General features: G+C 57.4%; 1 protein-coding gene across 3 annotated transcripts in view; it reads right to left on the reverse strand.

The window, feature by feature from the left end:
* SHANK1 (SH3 and multiple ankyrin repeat domains 1) overlaps positions 1-19,828 on the reverse strand; it is a 43,808-nt gene extending 23,980 nt beyond the window's left edge. For 2 of the 3 annotated variants that reach the window (XM_066374096.1, XM_066374095.1), the window contains exons 1-15: positions 19,765-19,828; positions 16,988-17,291; positions 16,584-16,787; positions 16,075-16,146; positions 14,950-15,058; positions 14,714-14,865; positions 13,017-13,184; positions 12,474-12,590; positions 7,977-8,054; positions 7,698-7,764; positions 7,104-7,434; positions 5,425-5,618; positions 945-1,058; positions 689-764; positions 225-251 (exon numbers count right to left, since the gene is read on the reverse strand). In XM_066374096.1, the coding sequence (XP_066230193.1) occupies positions 225-251; positions 689-764; positions 945-1,058; positions 5,425-5,618; positions 7,104-7,434; positions 7,698-7,764; positions 7,977-8,054; positions 12,474-12,590; positions 13,017-13,184; positions 14,714-14,865; positions 14,950-15,058; positions 16,075-16,146; positions 16,584-16,787; positions 16,988-17,248 (1,970 nt within the window). In that variant the 5' untranslated portion in view covers positions 17,249-17,291; positions 19,765-19,828. The remainder of the gene's footprint in view (positions 1-224; positions 252-688; positions 765-944; positions 1,059-5,424; positions 5,619-7,103; positions 7,435-7,697; positions 7,765-7,976; positions 8,055-12,473; positions 12,591-13,016; positions 13,185-14,713; positions 14,866-14,949; positions 15,059-16,074; positions 16,147-16,583; positions 16,788-16,987; positions 17,292-19,764) is intronic. The other variant, XM_066374097.1, reaches the window with a different exon arrangement.
* Between the last annotated feature and the right edge of the window lie 933 nt (positions 19,829-20,761).

Genomic DNA, 20,761 nt, shown 5'->3' on the forward strand with positions numbered 1-20,761 from the left:
AGGGCCTCCAGTCACACATGCACATGGACACGTGTCATGCACACCTACAGAGACACATGGGCAAGAACACACTCGGGGAAACTGTACAAGGGCACTCGCCTGTGTAAGATGTTCACAAATATGGGAAACCGGTTCTGGTCGTGCACACGCACACATCTATACACCCCCAGGCACCCCTTCCTTCCCGTTCTTGACCCCGTCCCGCCCTTCCCCTCCCTTCTCACCTCCCTGGGCCAATCCCATCCATCAAGCTTCAGAAGCAAGTCAGCCAGCAGCCAGGGAGGGGAAAGGAGTCAGTGTGCCCCTCTTCCCACCCCCACCCCGCCTGCCCCAGCTCTGCCCACGCCCAGTGCAAGGCCCGGGATGCATACATTTCCACTGCACATGACCGCACAGAGATGGGCGCATGAAGGAGACGAGGGCCTCCAGCCAGCCATACATACGAGATCCGGGGCCCCCAGGCACCCCCCTACCCAGCCTTGTCCACCCCAGAGCTGAGCAGTCTCACAGACTGCCAAGGCAGGTTGGGGGTTGGGCTGTATGGTCAGAAGCTAAGTCTGCCTTCCCCAACCCCTGGATCAAACTTTAGAGGGGGCAGATGTGACAGGGCGCTTAGAGGTAGTGGAAATATTTAAAAGGTGGAGTGTAAAGGGAGGCGGGGGGCATCCGAGTGTGTAAGGACATTTACCTTGGGGCATCAAAGCTGTCGTAGGAGCCCACGGTATAATGCCGGAAGAGTCTCTTTGCCTTGTCACTGCGGCTTTCTGCAGGGGGACAAGGGATGATCTTGGGCCCTCATTCTGGAAACCACAAGCCCCTCCCAGTACCCCTGGCCCAAGCCTTCCCATCCTCCTCCCACCCCTCACCCCCATCGGGAGGGGGAAAGGCAAGGACATGATTGAGTACCCTAGGGTAAACTGGACATAGTCCAAGTTCCCCGTTACCTTGCTTTCCCTCCTGGGAGCGGTTTGCCACCTCTTCCAGGCAGTCGGAGGGGAACCAGCCAATGCGACCTTTGACCTGGCCTTCCCAGAAGCCTCCTTCCCCGATGCTAAGCACTGGGTGGGGAGCCGGAACACAGAAACATTTCTATGTTTCCACGCTGCCGCTGCTCCCAACACACTGATGCACAGCCTTTCCACAATTCTTGAGCCTGGCACAGGGCCTGGCCCCAGGGTATCCTTCAGACATGTCCCAGGAAGGGGCGAGGGGTGGGGAAGAAGCAAGTCATATCATGCCTGCATTCTAGTCTTTTGGATCCAGTGGGGACATCAGAGGCACTGGAGAAGGGGGCTGTGTTCCATGACATAGGCCTCACAGGTTAGGGACATGTCCACAACTGACCTTCATCTCCCCTAGTGACAGGGGATTGCTCTGTAATTTCCCTAAACCCTCCTGAGCAGTCCCAGCACTGCCACATAACCTCCCATGGTCTCCTTGCTGCTTAATCTTTTGTCATTTGCTCCCAGACCCTACCCTCAGCCTCTCTTTGTTACCCCCCACCAACGCTCTAGAAGGGAGAAGAGGTTAGAATCAATTCTTTCCTTCTCTCGGCCACACATAACTGGGGGACCCTTCCTGCCACCTCCACCTCTTAAGCCATCAGCACATATTTAGTGAGAGCCTGTGACATGCTTGGTGCTGCTGTGTTGGGGACACTGACATTCAGAGATGGCCAGCAGGGACAGCTCCTGTTTATCCAGCTCTCACTCTGGACCGGTGCCCTTAGAGGGGCAACCTGTTTTTTTGGGGGGGCAGAGACAGAGAGAGGGACAGATAGGGACAGACAGACTGGAAGGGAGAGAGATGAGAAGCATCAATTCTTTGTTGCGGCACCTTAGTTGTTCATTAATTGCTTTACTATATGTGCCTTGATGGGGGGGGGGGGCTACAGCAGAGTGAGTGACCCCTTGCTCAAGCCAGCAACCCTGGGCTCAAGCTGGTGAGCTTTGCTCAAACCAGATGAGCCTGAGCTCAAGCCGGCGACCTCAGGGTTTCAAACCTGGGTCCTCCGTGTCCCAGTCTGACTCTCTACCCACCGCACCACCACCTGGACAGGCAAGGGAGTAACTTTTATTATCCCTAATTTAGTGAGGGGAAACCGAGGCCTGGAGATCTGCCGTCATTTGCTTAAGGTGATACGCTTGTAATCGACAGAGCCTGGGTTTGAACTCAGTTCTGCCCATTTTTAGAGTGCATGCTTTTAGTCACTAAGGTTGCTGCCTCCTTGTTCAAGCGCTTTGTTCAAACACACAGTCTGCCGTCCCCCCAACATTTTCACAGCTCTGTCCGCCCTCAGCCCCTCACATACCTCCCTCACTCAATCCTCATGCCTACCTTGATAGGTAACAACCGATTTCCCGTTTTATAGGCGAGAAAGCTAAAGCTATAGTAGAGCAAGAAGTCCCTTGCCCAGAGATGGCTCGAGTCATGCTAGGATTTGAGTTGGGCCCATCCAATGAGCCACCTGCCTTGAGAGGATCTGGGATGCTCAAGGTCATGGAGCATCCATGACAAGGAGTCTGGGCTCTTGGCTGGCTCAGCCATGCCTAGCTGGGTAGCCTTGGAACCAGTCATTTGTTCACTGAACAAATATTTATTTAGTGCTGGTCATGAGTCCGAGCTGTTGGATACAACAGATGTGGTTCTTACTCGCACAGATCTTCCATACTGGTGCCCATTAGAGGCCTAAGTCTACCAGTGACCTCATGATTGGAAATTGAGGTTAGTACTCAAGGGAAAAAAGCAGGGTATCAGAGAGAGGCCAGAGGGAAGCATATAAATTGGATGGCTAAGGGGGACCAAGGAAGCATCCTGGAGGATGTGACCTATAGGCTGAGACCTGAAGGATCCTAGGATCCAATAAGAGGGAGGAAGGGTTGTCCAGACAGAAGGAACAGCATGTGCAAAGAGCTTGGCTGGAAAAGGGCTTGGGGCATTTGAGGAATGGAGAGGAGGATGTGGTCCCTGGGACCTTGTGGGTAAAGAAAAAGTGGCAAGATATGCGGTGGGTGGGTGGGTGGATGGTGGGCAGGGAAGAGGGGGCCTTATTGGCCAGGCTCAGGCACTGGGCCTGGATCCTGAGAGTAGAGAAAGTCTTGCTACCTTGTTGGGATGTGGCGAAACTCAGTGCTGTCATGGATGTGGGCGTGCTTTGAGGCAATTAAGTTTGTTTTAATGAAAGGGAAGGATATTAAAGGCAGGGCAGTGTGTCCTCTTCCTGCATAGAAGGATTGGGCTTGAAGTTCAGAAAAATGAATGGAAGATATCTCACAGCCCTCTGCCTGTTTGGAAGGTCCCTCACCCCAGCCCTCAGTCTCCCTTTCTTCTTTCTCACCCTCTAAATCACAGACCAAATCCTCCGCATCCACACACACACACACACACACACACACACACACTTTCTGTCTGTCTCTCTCATACCCTGCCTACTGCTGTGGTCCCCACCATTAACTCTTGCATTTGGTCATTCATTCATTCATTCATTCTTTCATTCATTCAGCAGATGTGCCTTGAGGCCTCCTGTGTGCTCTATCATTAAACTGAGCCCTCATTTACCCTGGCTGGTTAGTTCAGTCGTTAAGAGTGTCATCCCGAAACAACAAGGTTGCAGGTTCAATCCCCCGTCAGGGCACACATGGGAAGCAACCAAAAAATGCACGACTGAGTGGAACAACTAATGTTTATCTTCCCTCTCCTCTCTCTCTCCCTTCTTCTGTCTTCCTAAAAATAAAAAAGTTAAAGCCTGGCTGGATAGCTCCAAAATGTCGTCCCAGAGTGGAGAGGTTGCTGGTTCGATTCCCCGGCTGGGGCACATACAGGAGTAGCTCAATGTTTCTATCTCTCTCTCTTTCCCTCTCTCTCTCTCTCTCAAAATAAACAAGAAATTGGCCCTGGCTGGTTGGCTCAGTGGTAGAGCATCAGCCTGGCGTGCAGGAGTCCCGGGTTCGATTCCTGGCCAGGGCACACAGGAGAAGCGCCCATCTGCTTCTCCACCCCTCCCCCTCTCCTTCCTCTCTGTCTCTCTCTTCCCCTCCTGCAGCCGAGGCTCCACTGGAGCAAAAGATGGCCCAGGCGCTGGGGATGGCTCTGTGGCCTCTGCCTCAGGCGCTAGAATGGCTCTGGTCGCAACAGAGCAACGCCCCAGATGGGCAGAGCATCACCCCCTGGTGGGCATGCCGGGTGGATCCCGGTCGGGCGCATGTGGGAGTTTGTCTGACTGCCTCCCCGTTTCCAACTTCAGAAAAATACAAAAAATAAAATAAAATAAAATAAAATAAACAAGAAACAAAACAAAACAAAAAACAAAACTGGGCCCTGGTGACCCAGAGGCCAATGCCGTGTGACCTGACCTTCAGGAACTCAGACTATTGGCAGACAACTAAGAGATGCAATTACACAAGCTGCCTGATGCTCTGATCCCTGACCCACTCAAACTGTCTCCTATGGAAGGACTCTCCCAGCTTCCCCAGGTGGCTAGGGTCTCTCTCCTCTAAGTGCTCATAGTGGGGGTCTGCTTATGATAACAATGGCTGTGCTTGTCATGTGGGAAGCATTGTTCTGAGTGCTTTATGTGAGGTGATTCCTTTCATCTTCACAGGGGTCCCATTTTATAGGTAAGGAAACTGAGGCCCAGGGTAGCCACTCCCTTGTCTGAGGTCACTCAGCTACTAGGCAGTGGAGCCAGGATTTGAACCCCAGCACCCTGGCCCACAACTGATATTCTACTCAGCTCCTCTGTAGCCTAGAGTTGGGCAAAGAACTGCTCCCCCACCTCGTGTTAACGACCATGTCTACAGCATGCTTCCTGTCTCCAAAGTGCCACTCTGTCCAAGAATATATGTCACCAGCCTATCAAGTCTGCCTGTGGCAGCTATGGGCACCATTCTCCAGAGGAAGACAGGAAAACCAAAGAGCGGCAAACCCCTAGGACAGCAGTGCCCATTTAGGAGCCCTCAGCACGGGCCAGGCTTCCCACATCTGCCAGCTCTCAGAGCCCAGGACGTAGGTCCTGCCTGTTTCTCATGGAGAGGACCCAGGCAGCAGAGGCAGGAGCTGGAGGTGCGCAGCTGGGCCTCACGCTCCCACAACGTGGCAGGAGAGACTGCGGGCTGCCGCAGCTGGGGCACCCCGGGCAAGTGGCTCCACCTGCCCGAGGCTCTGATCCTTCAGCTGTGCATGGGGTCATGACACCCTCCTGCAGAGGGGGCCCTGAATGACTTGACACCATGCTCAAAAGTGCTCCCATGCCTAGTGCGGTGTCAGGGTCCCTCTGCCTCCTGGTGGCACCATCACAGTCACACCTTACGCTCCTCCAGAGTGCACGGAACAGTCTAGAACGGTACTGACTGCCTCTCCCTGAGTGGCCAGCTCACCTGCCCGCCCTCCCGCTGGGCTCACAGCATGCCCTGCTCACCCTCTTACCTTTGATCTTCTCGCCCTTGCTCAGGGAGATCTCCCCCTCCGCTTGAGCCTGGTAAGACTTCACCGCCATGAAGGAGCGTCCAGGCACCGCTGAGTAAAGTTTCCTGCGCCTCCCGCGGCTGCCCAGGGAGCCCCCGGGCCCCCCTGAGCCCCCGGTGCCCCCGGTGGGCCCTTCTCGGGGCGTCCCACTGGAGCTGCATACACAGAGGGTGTGAGAGGCAGGGCGGAATGGAGGGAGGGGCCACCTCTGGGGGAACAGGGGTCCTTGGAGGTTGGGGAAGAGATGGAGCATTGGGGTTAGGGGAGGGGGTTTGAGTGGGTTTCCCAGCTTTAGAGTCCTGAGGGAGGAGGACATCTGGGGGCTCCCTCTCTGCCTGCTGCTGCCCCCCCCCAACTCCCTTCTGGCTTCCTGCCTTCCAGCTCGGCCCTGCCCACAGTCCTGCATACTCTACCTCAGTGCTCCCCAACCTTTTTTGGGCCACGGACCGGTTTAATGTCAGAAAATATTTTCACGGACCGGCCTTTAGGGTGGGACGGATAAATGTACCACGTGACCGAGACAAGCGTCAAGAGTGAGTCTTGGATGTAACAGAGGGAATCTGGTCATTTTTTTTTTTTAACAAAGCTTAAAGGAGTAAGGTGATCAGCTTTGCTTTCTTTTTCTTTTCTTTTTTTTTTTTTAAAGATTTTATTTATTCATTATAGAGAGGGGAGAGAGAGAGAGAGAGAGAGAGAGAGAGAGAAGGGGGGAGGAGCAGGAAGCATCAACTCCCATATGTGCCTTGACCAGGCAAGCCCAGGGTTTTGAACCGGCAATCTCAGCGTTTCCAGGTTGACGCTTTATCCACTGCGCCACCACAGGTCAGGCCATTTTTTAAAAATAAAACATCGTTCAGACTTAAATATAAGTAAAACGAAAATAATGTAAGTTATTTATTCTTTCTCTGCGGACTGGTAGCAAATGGCCTACGGACCGGTACCAGTCCGTGGCCCGGGGGTTGAAGACCACTGCTCTACCTGACCCAGCTGCCTGAAGCTAGGCTCCACCCTCACCACCCCTCTGCTCACTAGCCTCCAGTGACTCCCAGCTTCCTCCTGGTCCCCCCACCCCACCTCATTTCCAGTTCCCCATGATCCTCCTCCCTCCCAGGTCCTCAGGACATGCTGGCTGTCACTGATCACAGCTCCCCTTCTCCCTGTCCTTAGCCAGCCTGGCCTTTTCACCCCAGAAGGCCCCCTGCCACCCTCCCCTCTGCTCTGAGAGGCCTCACTGCTCCCCTCTCGGCCTCCTCTCCTCTGGTTTCATCTTCAGGCTTGGACAGCTTTCGCCACGTTCCTTGCGGCCCCCACCCTGTTTGGCCTCCTCATATCTCCCCCCACCTCTGTCTCTCTGTCTGTCCTCATGGGTTAAAACCAACATTTCTTTTGGGGTGACTTCCAGACCCCTGGCGTGGAGCAGGTGCTCAGCTGAACTTTGGTGCTCTTGGGACAGGTATGAGACTGGCTAGCAACACCCTCCCTTCCTCGAGGGTCAGGAGAGAGATCTGGAAGCCTGGGGGGGGGGGGGACCAGAAAGTTGGGTGGTAGGCAGCTGAGCTGGCCTGAGGCGCTGTGGCTCTGGGGAGGGGACTGGCTGGATTGGGCTCTGTTTGTGGAACCTGGGCTGAGCCCTCTTCTACCTGGGCCGTCCACGGGGCTGCCTCTTGGCCTCCTCAGGGTGCCTCCCTCGGGATGGGGAGCGAGCCCGGGCGCCGCGCGGGCTGCTGGCACTTCGGAGGGTCCCACTGCTGAGCTTGGTGCTGGGGGCCGAGGGCTGTGACTGGCCCTGGGGCACTGAGGTAGGGCCAGGGGCCCCAGTGGATGAGGCCCCTGGGGCGGCAAACACCATCCAGTCGGGCAGGGCCATGCTGGTATCACTGTTGGCCCGCAGCAGTGCAGGGGGCACTGTCAGCCCGGCACTTGGGGGTCCCCGTCGCCGGGCCGCATACTTGGGGGACTCCTGGAAGGGCACTGAGAGGACACAGTGATGGGGAGTCAGAGGCAGGTGGGGGGGCATGCAGGCAAGAGATGGTGGGGAGAGACAAGAGGGGAGAGAGACTGAGATAAGACAGAGTGGGGGCCTGTCATCGCGCCCCCTACAACTATTCAGACATTCGAGGTCCTCCAAGGTTTTTAAAATCCCATCCTGGCCCCCAAATCAAATTCTCTGACTCCCCAATCCCCCCCCCCCCAAGCACCCCAGCTCTCCCCTGGGCCCCGCCTCACTCACTCACCCACGTCCTGTTCTCGATGGTTTCGGATCAGCTCTCCAAGTTCAAAATTCCCAGCAATCACTGCCACCTGGGGGCAGGGGAAACAGGGAGAGGGGTGGTCCAGGCATGGGGGGAGGGGCAGGAAGCCCTGTGAGGTCCCTGGCTGGCTGTTCCCTCCGCCCCTGTCCCCCCAGGTCCTGCCTTTCTCCCACACACAATTGCTCCACCTTCCTTTACCGCTCTGTGCTTTGCTGCCTCCCCGCTTCCCTGACCAGACCCAACCACCCAGACAGCCCAGACCTGGAAGGCCGTCTGCCCGTTGTTGTTCTTCACGTCCTTGTTGGCCCCTCGATACAGGAGGATCCTAGCACAAGTCTCCTGAGGGCCACGGAGGGTGACATAGGATGAAAGGGAAAAAAAACAAAACAAGGACACCATGAGTGGACACAGGCACTATGAACAGAACTTCAGGAACACTCTGATCTCAGCCTTCCCTGCCCACGACAGTGGACTCTTGCCAAGGGTGGCTCCTGAGCCCTCGCTGTGTGGCCAACCCGAGATGTGCTGTGTGCTTAAAACACACACGGGCCCTCGCTGGTTGGCTCAGCGGTAAAGCATCATCCTGGCGTGTGGAAGTCCCAGGTTTGATTCCCGACCAGGGCACACAGGAGAAGCACCCATCTGCTTCTCCACCCTTCCCCCTCTCTCTCCTCTCTGTCTCTCTCTTCTCTTCCCGCAACCAAGGCTCCATTGGAGCAAAGTTGGCCCCGATGCTGAGGATGGCTCAATGGCCTCCACCTCAGGTGCTAGAATGGCTCCAGTTGCAACGAAGCAACGCCCCAGATGGGCAGAGCATCGCCCCCTGGTGGGCATGCTGGGTGCGGGAGTCTGACTCTGCTTCCTCACTTCTCACTTTAGAAAAATACAAAAAGAAATCACACATGGGATTTCAGGCGCTTAGCATGAAGAAATAATATAAGTATCTCTAATAATGCTTACATTGATATGTCAAAATAATACTAGTTTGGATACAGTGCATTAAGTAAAATGTGCTATTAAAATCATGTCACCTGTTTCTTTCTTTTTTTTCTTTTATTAAACATAGCTCCTGGGACATTAACAATTACCCCTGTGCCTTAGATGGCACTAACCTACACTGGACTTTCTCCACCATCCTGTGAGCACTGAAGGGGGACGAGCAGCATCCCTGCTCTCTACCACTAGATGCCAGTAGCAGTCCCCTCCCAGTCGTGACACCCAAGAATGTCAGCAGTGACAAATGTCCCCTGGGGGGCAGAAGAGCCCTGGCTGAGAGCCGCCCATCTAAACCTCACGAAGGGCTTACTATGCTGCATTCAGCACTTTAGAGGCAGCTCATTGAATCGCCCAACAATGACATGAAATTGGAGTTATTGTTCCAATTTTTTTAGACAAGGAAACTAAGGAGATCAAGGTCACAGGGCTGGTGCGCCAGTGTTTACATTCAAACCCAGGTCTGCTTGCCTTTGGAGCTGATGTTCTTAATCAGACACTTGGCTGGAGCCAGAAGGATGGGTTGCTGGGGTAGGAGTGCCACCCACATCCAGTCAATTCCTCACCTGCGTCACTCACTCTGGGTCAAATCTAAGGTCCTTCCCATGGCCTGGGAGGTGCTACCTGATCTGCTGCCCCACTACCCCCAGCCTCACCAAATTAATTTTCTACCACCTCCCTTTGCTCCCCATGCTCCAGCCACAGTGGATTTCTTTGTCTGACAGGCACACCCCTGCCCCAGGGCCTTTACACCTGCTGCTGCTGCTTATAATTCTCCATCCCTCTATCTTCCCATAGCCCAATTTCTCACTTCACTCAGGCTTTTGCTCAAATGCTACCTCTTCAGTGAGGGCTTCTCTCACCACCTGGTCAAAAATAACCCCCTGTGCTGTTGTTCCCTTGCTTTCTTTTTTTTACAATTTATCTACCTGCTATGTCCCTGGCATTCTTCTAAGCCAGTATTAGTTCATTTTCTTCACAACACTGCCTCCCTGAAATTACATGTCTATGTTATTTGTTTCTTTAGCCTCCCTCCCCAACTACATTGTCTGTTTCATAAAGGCATGATTCTGTCTGTGGCACTCACCACCCGGAATAGTGCCAGGCCCATGGGAGCTGTTCAACAAACAGGGATGAATGAGGAAAGGCCGTCTGCCTTTTGTCTTCCCAAACCCAACCTGCCCCCGCCCCCACCACCTGCTCAAGTCTTCTCTAGCTTTCCTGATACCAGCTGAATTGGCATTCACCAAGAACCTCATTGGCCTGACCCTCTCCACATGACACATCCTGCAAGGAGGCTTGTATGAGTCCATTCTGCAGAACAAGCACAGAGAGGGCAAATACTTGCCCAAAGTCACACAGCCAGTTAGTGGAGCAGGTAGGACTCCAACTTGGTCTTCTAATCTTAGTGCTTATCAATTTCTTGTGAAGGCACAACTCCAATTGCCCAAGTCAGTCACTGAACAGCAACATTAGCCCAGTGAGTCTCCTAGGTATGTTTGTGAGTGTGTGTACCTGTGTGTGCACATGCTGTCCCCCAACTGGACTGTTAACCACTGGCAGGTGTTTTGCATGTGTGCATGTCCCCAGCCACCCCTTGCCTGCCTAGCTCATGGTCACAGCATCAGCACCAGCTCCTCTAGCTCTCCAACCTACTCCCCGAGAACCCTGTGTTTATTGGTGTCCTAGCACCGAACCTCTCAGCTCTGCAATTATTTGTTTACACATCTGCCTCTTTGCCAGACGGTGACTCCCCACCCCTTTCTCTGGGCAGGCACCATGCTGTGCCTGACTTATCCTCTATCCCCTGCGCACAGTAGATGCTCAGGAAACACTTATGGAAAGGATGAAGATGAAGGATGTGGCACTGAATCATTCAAAATTGATTCGCTCAAGTCATCCATTCATTCATTCCTTGAGTCATTCAATCCCTCCAGAAGCAAACATCTATTAAATGTTCTGAGCTGGATGCCGGGCAGGATGGGGGAAGTCCCAAGGTGGCTGACCCATCACTCACTCACTCAACAAAGATGCCTCTGGGTTTACCATGTGTTGGGGCTTTGGGGCAGCAGACTGACCAGATTCAGCCTCCAGCCTTGAGCGGCTCACATCCTTAACACAGACCTGACCATCACCACCAGGGCTAGGCAGGCATGCCAGGAGCCCATGGAGGCAGAGAGCGAGGAAATGTCAGACCTAGTTCTGGGTCTTGGGAAACTTAAAGTCTGGGAGGGCAGATGAGAGAAGTAGAAAAAGATGTCTCATGCATCAAGCATCTGTTTGCTAAGCACGTTGCCCACAGCAAACAAATATTCACCTACTTGGTCCTTTGTTGGTGACCCATTTCACAGACGAGAAAGGGGAAGTTCAAGGAGAAGAAAGGACTGGCTCGTCTGACTTGCTAAGAGTAATTGTTCTTGTTATTAATTCTTCATATTAAAATTTCCCTGTTCAAATTAACGGTATGGTTTCCACCTCCTGACGAGATCCTGGCTGATAGTGGTTATGATAATGGTAATTATTATTATTATAGCTGCCTTCTAGGAATGAGCACTTAATATACATGATCTTTCATCCCCTTCAATCAGTTGATGTTACTCCCACTCCAGGGAGAGCATGGAGCCTCGGAGAGGGGACAGGGCCTGTTTGGGGGGCCCTGGGCTGCCCACAGACCACACATGTAGGTGGTAGAGTCATAGACTCGGGGCACGAGGGCTGTGCTGGGGAGCAGGAGAGACAGAAGCATGGAGGAGCAGTGACGGCACCATCACTGGTCGGGTTCGACAAACACTGAGTTCTCCCCCTGCGGGTGCCAGGCAGGCTGCTTGCTGCCACAAGGCGGCATGTGGCTACCTGCCACATCACCAGCACTGCAAGTTCTGATGAGGCAGATGGGGCTGGGGCTGTTCGGAAAGACAGAACAGGGAAGAGGGGAGTAGGGGCTGACGCCCAGCCGTGGTGGACCACGCCCTGTCCTCCCAAGTCCCCACAGTACCCCTCCAAGGACAGCAAGTGAGCGAAGAGACTGAAGCTCTGAGTGGGCTGACCTGCCGAGGATTGCCTGTCACACAGGCAGCAAGGGGCTGGGGTCATCAGGCTGAAAGTCCCACCTCTTGCCAACCCAACTGGCCGCCACAGAATGCTGGAGTTGGAATGTGAGATGGCCCTAGCCAGCTCTGTCCTGGCCACCTCCACTCCCGAGGTGCTGAATTGCTACAACTTGCAACACATTCTTATCCCCTTGGGTGCTGTGGTTTGGCTTTTCCTCTGTCCCCTGCAGTGACCACTCCATCCCCAGCCCAGCAGGTGTTCCACTGGTAGCTGAATGGAGACTCATGAGAGATAGAACCTTGAAGCAGCTTTGCTGTCAGGCAATGGTCCCGACTGCCCTTTGGATGTCCCACGCCTGGAACACCCTTTCTCCCCTCTTTCTATGCAGCTGGCTCCTGCTCACCTTAGCACAGGTGGCACATCCTCCAGAGCCACCTCCATCCCAGCCGCAAGCCCAAGCCCACGTGGGGGCTCCCGCAGGGACCTGTGTTCCCTGGGAGCCCCCTCTGAGCACTCAGCAGGTATGTCCCCCAGTGTGGGGGGCTGTCTTGCTTGCTCACTACTTGGTCCTCAGCGCCCAGTTCCGGGCCTGGCACAGGGAAGATGATCAGTAACTTGTTAAATGAATGAATGAACGAATGAATGAATGAAACAGAATCAGCAGGAGGCACAGGGAGGCTGGGGTGTGGGATGCAGGAGGAGGGCCGGGCCGACCTTGTTGTAGAGGGCGCAGATGTGCAGGGCTGTGTTTCCTGAGGCGTTCTGGGCTCCGGGCTCAGCCCCGTAGAAGAGCAGGTGTTCCAGGTGCTGGGAGTGACCCCGCTGGCAGGCCTGGGGAGGACAGGGAGCCGAGGGGGCCAGTCAGACCCTCCACTAGTGGCATCTGTCTATGGCCTTCACCTTGAGGTCAGGGAGCCCTGCACCTACCGCCCTGCTCCTTGCAGCCCCCGTTCCTTCTTAAGAGACCCGGCCATCAGTTTCACAAGTCATTCCAAGGTGCCAGTGTCTGGCCAGGCCCCTCGAGAACCCCAAGAGGCCATCGCCACCCACATCAGGGACCAAGAAGTGCAGTCCCCCAGCCCATGTTCCCTCAGGGTTTCAGTGTCGACAGCCCCGTCGTTTCCTCTTTGGGGACCATGTAGCCTCATCCCCACCCTATGTGATACCCTCCAGTCTGTTGAACCAGGGTCACTGCCCCCTGCCCCCTTATACACCCCACCCCACCATCCCCAGACCCTTCTGGCCAGGGTGGAGCACCTGGTGGATCTCCTGCCAGCCGTTCTCATCAGCGATGCCTAGCTGGGCCCTGTTGTACAGGAGCAGCTCACAGCAGCGGGGGTCGCCCCCCACCATAGCCGTGTGGAACAGAGGGGTCAGCCCCCGGCGGTCCTTGTAGTTGGGGGAGCCCCCAAGGTCCAGGAGTGCCTAGGAAGTCAGACAAGACAGAGGACAGTCACGGGAGCCCTGGCTCCTTCTGAAGAGCTGGTGGGGCTGGGAGGACCGGGTGACCTCCACCAGCCAGTGCCAGTCTCAGTTCTGTCCTGATGCCCTTGTGCTACCTTGAGCCTGGCCCTTCCTCTCTCCGGGCCTCGCCCAGCCCCTCTGGACAGTGAGGGCATCGGGAAGAGATGGCAGAGGACACTTTCGCTCTGACAGTCAGCCCACCTTTCCCCCACGGCTGATGCTGGATGAGCCATTGAGGGAAACTCAGTGCCACCTACTCAGTGAGATGGCTGAGGGGACAAATGACAGAACTGAGTCTGGTTGCAGGAGGCCCCTGGCCAAGTGGGAGGTGTGAGCGGGACCAAGATCTCAAGAATGGAGCACAGAAGAAGGCCTGGGAAAGAGCAAGCTTGGCCAGCCTCACGGGCCAGGGGCTTGGGGGCAGGGAGTGGCCCCATTCAACCAACAGCTCCGGGCACAGAACACTGGGGGCATCGTGTGCTATTAGAACAGTGCTGGCATCGGCCCTGCGTGAGGATGGCCCGTAGCGGCACTGTCCAACAGCACGTTCTGCGACGATGGACATCATCACATCTGCACCATCTAACATGGCAGCCACACATGGGCTACTGAGCACTCAGAGGTGACTTGTGAGCCTGAGAAGCCCACGTTTTTATATCAGTTCATTTAAAGCAATTTAAATATATGTATTCCCAGGGGGTTAGTGGCTACGAGATTGAGCAGTGCCAGTCTGGGTCAGGGGGAGGGCAATACATTGGCAATACATTCTTCAAGAGAAGGGAGGGGAGGTTTGTTAAGCTGGGGTGTCTGTGAATTGGGGTATTTACCCACACCTACATATCTTTGGGAGCAGTCTATCTTGACCTGTGTGTGAAGAGGGATCCAGTACTTTTGGGAGGGGGTGGAAAGAAAGGAATTGTATTTTAAAGTAAGACTTTGCAAGCTGACGTCGTGTATGCATTTTATGGGTACACGAGGATCATCTGTGTGGGAGGGGGGGTTGTATTTGCATGAGAGAGAAGGGGGAGTGTTGGGGGAGTAAGCATCAGGTTGGGAAGGGTAGATGGGGGGCCGTTGGGCCAGTGTCTGGGGGAGACAGGTTGAGGGGGGTGTTTGCATGGTGTATATGGAGGAGGGTCTCTACCTGGGGGCAAAGCATGAAGCTTTGCAGTTTAAGGGTCTACACCTCAGAGAGATGGTGGTAGGGTCGGCATTGAGCTGGGTCAGAGGAAATGGGGGACATTAGGTATCTGGCTGTCTGGGGGGTAACGTCATCTACCTGGGCATCGGGGAAAGGTCTGTGTGACTATCAACTGTAGCTGATCAGGAGCTGGGGAGGATGGCTGCGTCTAGGGGCCCGAGGGGGGTCTCAGAGTCAGTGGGAGGAGTGGCCATGGAAGGGAGGAAGAGCACAGTCTGTGAGGGGAAACAGCAATGTGGGGTGTTTCTGATCTGCGGGGGGGGGGGGTCCGGGAGAGCTGGTGCCTCACCGTGAGAGCGAGGCAGTGTCGGGCACACGCGGCCTTGTGCAGGGCGGTCATGCCATCCCGGGCTCGAAAGTCGATGTGGGCTCCACCCAGGCACAGAGTTCGAATCACATCCACAGAGCCTTCCGTCTGGGCAGCCAGCGTCAGAGGGGTCTCTGAGGGGCGAGACAGGACAGTCACATGCAGCCCCAGGCCACATGCTGGGCGCCCCCCCCCCAAGACCCTGGCCTCCTCCCTACCTCCTGAATCTGAGTCATGATAATTGGGGTCCAGCCCCTTGTCCAGCAGCCGCGCCACCTTGTCGGATGTTCCGAGCTGCACATATTCTAGGAATTTCTTCAGCCCGGTCTGAGCCATGGACAAGAGAGAGAAGACAGGCAGATCAGGGAGCAAGGGGGAAAAGCTGGGGTCTTGAGCCGCGCTGTCCAGCGAAATACACAGCAAGTCACACATGGCAATGGAAAGTCCCTGGTAGCCACTCAACGCTGTTGAAATTCACTTTATCTCTTTTTAACCCACTCTCTCCACCATTTCGACAGATAAACCATGTAAAATTTCTTAAGGAGAAATTTTGCTTTTGGAGGGATCCCAAGTCTTTGAAATGTGACATGCATTTCACACCCACAGCATGGCTAAGCTTGGGGACCAGCCACCCTGCAAGTGCTCGGGAGCTGTATGTGGCCGAGGGCGCCCACAGTGGACAGCACAGGTCTGAAGGGTTGGAATATTTGGGGGAGGACAAGGATCAATGCATGTTGGGGGAGAGAAGGAGGGACCAAGAGGCCTTTTTTTCCCAAGTGACAAGACTCCTGCACTTCACTGCTGACCAGAGCAGCTCCCCTGGCTTTCTCCTAGCTCTTAGAGGACCAGGAGAGACACAGGGATGCATGGTCTGAGGCCTGGAAAGCCAGATGCCTGAAGGATGTATGTGGCTGGGGTGGGGGCATCGTTGGATCCAATAGAGATTTAGGCGATGGGATTGGGGACTTCAGGGTAGCTATGAAACAGCCCCAGGCAGAGGGACATTGAATGTCAGAGTCTAGGCTAAGGGGGCAGAGGGCCCTGAGTGGCTCTGTGGGACCCAGGAGAGGAGACAGGAGGGTCCAAGGATGAAGAAAGTGGGAGCCGGGAGGAAGCGGTGTGAACCTGGGCTGAGGAACGAGGGACAAAAAGGGAGGTTAGGAGGGGTTATGACAGGGAGAGCGGGGGGCACTTGGGGTTATCCCAAATGTCCCCAAATGGGGGACCTGGCAGAGGATCGAAAGGGTGGAGGAATACAGAGGGCTGTTAGGAAGAGGCTGGGGAGTGGGTGTCCAGTGGGGGACAGTGCAATGTAGGGGTGGGTGCCCGCAGGGCTCTCTCACCTTCGTGTGCAGCTTGGCCAGCTGCTTCTCATCCAGGTTGGTCTGTTTGTAAACTCGGGTCTTGTACCGGAACTGAGGCGAGGGGCGGGGCAGGGGAGAGGTAGAGATTCAGGGTCAGAGTAGAAACAGCCCCCAACCTTGGCAGGGTGGGCAGAGGGGTGCAGGGCTGCTGTGGGGGTACAGGCTGTAACCCCTCACGTGAAGGAGTCTGGCTTCCATTAGAGAATGTTCTGGAACACTTCTTATCACTAGGAATCCTTCCCCCATTTGACACATGAGGAGAAGCTTGGAGTGTGGAAGTGGCCTTCCCAAGGCCACACTGCTGATCAGAGAATGAACAGTAATTTAAACCCAGGCCTCTCTGACTCTTTCTGACTCTTAGGTGGTTCTTAGGGGTCCGGAGATCCGGAATCCTTGCTAAGAAAGGTCTTGGCTAGGAGAAAAAACAGGAGGAGGCCAATGTGTGGTGGGACATGCCTTCTTTCATCTGGGGAGGCTGTGGGCCTCACCTCCAGGTAGGGCACCCCCTTCTCAAAGGACTGGGGGTACTCCCTTAGCAATCTCTCCTCCTCCAGGAAGTTGGCATCACGGCCTGAGGTGGCGGGCTGGAACAGGCCGTAGTTGAGCACGTCCTGCAGGCTCTCGCTCAGGGCGCAGAGCACCTGCTGCTTGGCCGTCCAGATGGTGGCATCAGGATTGAAGCGCAGGCATTTCTGGGGGGCAAGGCGACAGGGAGGAGCTGAGGTGGTTTGGGAAGGGGGTGGGGGTGATTCTGGGAGTAGGTGGGGGGATTTGGGGAAGCATGTGTGGGTCTGGAAATGGGGGCCACATAGGAGGACACCAGCAGCAGCAGAGGTCCCTGGTGTGGGGTGGGGACTCTGTCCCCCCACTGTCCAGTGACAGGGCCACTCACTGTCTGGTGCAGGTCCGGAATGCCAATCCTGAAGACCATCATGCTGAAGTGGGCGTCCTCCGGGACAGACATGGAGCGACCCTGGAGGCCTCCGGCAGAGGCCAGGTTACCAGGTGCCCCGCTGCCCCGGCCCCGGGTCCCCTGGAGGCCTCTCCCGGGCCCGTCTGGGGAGCTGTCGGACTCTGAACCCCCCTCGGGACACTCGCTGCCACTGCGGCGTTCCTCGTCCTCGCTTGAGGCTGAGGCGGGGCTGTGGGTCATCGTGGGGCCACGGGGCGATGGGGGACGGCAGCATCACAGGTCGCTGAGTGGAGCCAAGGAAGGCTATCAGATTAGGAGATCCAACCCCTCAAAGGCCACAGGCACACTCAGTGGCCCAGTGGTCAAGGGCAGCGCCCCGACGATGCCAGAGGCAGGTAGGAAGGAGGCCGGACACACCCCCAACTCTGCAATGCTGCCGGCAATCGTGTCTCCTTCCCTGCCCTTGGCCCTGCTCACAGCCCCCGCCCCTCCTGCGCCCCACTTTGCGTTGACCCAGCGTGGCAGTGTCCCAGAAACCGCAGAATCACCGCGGGAGCTACTGGCCCATTTTGCCAAGCCACGGAAAATGCAGCTAAAATTAGCTGAGGACGGACAGGTGGACGACCCACCGGCACCCTGCCCTCCTGGCCCCAGCCTGGCCTCTAACCGGAGGCCCTCCCTTCCTCCTCCTTCTGGACAGCTGGAGGGGGGGGGTAAGATGTAGTAATAGGGAGAGGGAGGGGCCGTGAGCCTGGGGCAGCAAGAGCAGGAGGCCATGTGGTGCCTGGAGCAGGGCGGGTGGAGCTGGTGACTTCACTTTAGCCTGGCTGACAGTGTGTGCAGAGGGCCAAGAACCCAGTGTCCTAAAGGGAGCCGAGGCACTGGGATGGTGGTGTCATGGGTCAGAGCATCATGCCTAGGGTGTTCCTGAGGCAGCCACAAGAGGTGGCCTGTGCAGGTTGTGAGGGGCATCTTAAGAGGGTGTGTTGTTGTATAGGTGGCTGGGGAGGCTGGCCCTGGGAGGGCTGTCCAGGTGACAGTAGTGTGGTAACCAGTGTCAGTGTGGGGTGGCTGAAGACGACCTGTGAGCATGTTTGAGGACCGGCCCTGGAGGGTGGGTGGATCAGCATGGCCGGGAACTGGTGGCCCCACTCTGAGGGAGACTGTGGGGCTGGGAGGGACAAGAAGTGGGGTGAGGGTCTGGCGGAGTAAGGTGGGAAGTCATCTCTGGATCCCCACTCTTGTTCAGTGAGGCTGCCTTAGGAAGGTGGGTTCCAAATGGGGCTGCCTGGTTCCTCTTCTCCCCTACTCCCACCGCAGCACCGGAAACCAGAAGGTCTGGTCTGGTCCCTCCCCCCCCCCACACCAGGCCCAGCTCCTGCACTGTTGCCATGGAGATGGGAAGCAGTGGAGGGTACTGCTGACTTTGGGGGAGTGGGGATAGACTGGGGGGTTGGGGGAGGGAAGGCAAAATGTGTGTGTGAGAAGACTTCCAAGAGCTGTGGGCGAGCCAGCAACACCACCGGCCCACCGCCGGCGCACCCCTCCCCCATGCCGGCCCAGGGCTACGAAGCCCCCTCCCCCTCCAGGTAGTGGGCAGCGCTGCCTCACCTCGCCCTTGAGGAAACCGGGTCTCCTCCTCTCCCTTTGACTCCACACCGCACCTCACAATGTGGGGCCAACAGCCACTCCCCCTCGGCTGACCCAGGCTGACCCCCGGCCTACATCAGGCACTAAAGGGCCATTGGGATGGAAGCAAAGCCGGCCCGGGCCCCCCGCGCAGGCGGCTATCCCCAACCCCGCGGACCAGCTCGGCCCCTCCCCCTCCGGCCCGAAGGAGGGAGCGGGCACACTCCGCCGGGGCGGCATGAATCAAACGCTCCGCAGCTAAGAATAGCTGGCACGCAGCTGGCACTGAGACTGGCTGAGGAATCGAAGGGGGGGGCGAGAAGGGAAGAAAGGGGGTGCCCTGAGAGGCTGCGGGGGGACGGGGGGCGGCTGGCGTGGCTGAGAGCGGACCCGGGAGAATGCAAGGAGGCGGAGAGAGGCGGGGAGAGGGAGTCTAGGCTAGGGCGGAGGAGCTGGAGGGGGGCAGGGGAGAGCCCCGGGCCGGGAGAGGGGGCGGGGGCACCCGGGAGCGGGACTCGGGGGCGGGAGCCGAGGGGGCGCGCCGGCTGGTGGAAAAGGGAGAGGCGACAGGGTGGAGATGGGGGGGAGCTTGTGAAGGGTGTGGGAGCGGGTTGGAGCAGCCAGAAAGGAGAAGCAGGAGCTTGAAGGGGGTCGAAGGGGGCGGAGGAGGCCAAGGCCCAGACCCCGGCTGGAGGGGACTGGGCACCGGGGTGACCTGGGGGAGGGGCCTCGCGCGGCGTGGTTGCAGAAGGGGTCCAGGGGCCTCGGTGGGTCAAGGTGGGCGAGGCGGGGGAGTGGCCGGGCAGGGCCGGGAGGCGGGTATAGAGACCGAGCCCTTGGCGGTGAAGCGCCGGGTGCGGATTCGGACTGGGGGTTCTGCTAGCAGGGGATAGGGGGGCGCATCCTGCCATCAAGTCTGCGATCTGGGACGGGGCATCGGGGACCAGGGCATAACCCAATTTGGCGTCGCCCGGGGTAACGCTCCCCTTCTGGCCCCCACCCCCCACCCCACCTCACGCCCAGGCCCGGAGCCCGGCGCGCGGCCAAGGACGTCCGGGAGCCCCCGCCCCCTCCTGCAGCCCCGGCCCCGCGGCACCCCCAAATCCCCGGCTTCTCGGCCCCCTTACCTGCCTGGCGGGGCTGCTGAGTCCCGGTCGGCGGCGCCCGCAGCCCCTCCCCCCTCCCCCCACCCCCCACCCCCCCGGGAGCGGGGGACCCTCAGGCCATGCCCCACCGCCCGGGAGGGCGAGCGGGCCCGGGGAGGGGGCCGGCGGGGGCCGGGGGGGAGGGCGGGGGGGCCGAGGACCTCACCCCCCCCGCGGACCGGGCCTGGCCATCCGCAGAGCGCCCCCCTTTAGCCTTGGCCGCCGCGCCCCTCCTGGCTAGCCTGCCCCGGGCTCGGTCCGGCCGGTTCCGGGCGCCGCGGCTCGGCTGGCTCTTCCTCCTCCTCTTCCTCAGGCCGCCGCCGCCGCCCGCTCCGCGCCTCCTCGGTCTCCCTTCTCGCTCTCTCGCTCTCGCTGTCTCTCCCTCACCCTGTCTCTCTCTCTCTCTCCCTCTCTATCTCTCTCTCTCTCTCTCTCTCTCTCTCTCTCTCTCTCTCCCTCCCTCCCTCCCCTCCCTCCGCCCTCTCCCCTCCCTCCGGGAGCCGGCGGAGAAGACATCGCCCCTCCCCGAGCCCCCAAACCTCGCCCATCCCCCCCGCCGGCTCCGCCCCTTCCCCTGGCCCTCCCCCACCACTCTTCTGTGCCACCAGAACCCAACTCGGACTCCACCCTTACTTGCCCCCAAATCCCGAGGATGCGGCCCCGCCCCTTTAAGGGTACCCTTTCTACCCTCACACCCAGGACCGCCCCTTCCCAGAGCGCTTCCCACCCTCCCTACACACAGTAGGGCACAATAAGTATTTGTTGCTGAACTCTACATCCCCAAGTTGGATTCTGAGAGCTATAGATTCCTGTGCTGTCCCCCCAACACACACACACCCCTTCCCCCAAGGCACAGGTGCATAGCCACTAGCTGGCCCTGCAGGTGCAGACATCCCCACATATACACACTCCCCACGCATGCAGGACCAACATGCCTAAGTGTACATTTCCACAGTCACATTCAACTAAAACGTGCACA

The sequence above is a fragment of the Saccopteryx leptura genome, chromosome 3 (genome assembly GCF_036850995.1).
Source record: "Saccopteryx leptura isolate mSacLep1 chromosome 3, mSacLep1_pri_phased_curated, whole genome shotgun sequence".
In the NCBI taxonomy this organism is placed as follows: Eukaryota; Metazoa; Chordata; class Mammalia; order Chiroptera; family Emballonuridae; genus Saccopteryx; species Saccopteryx leptura.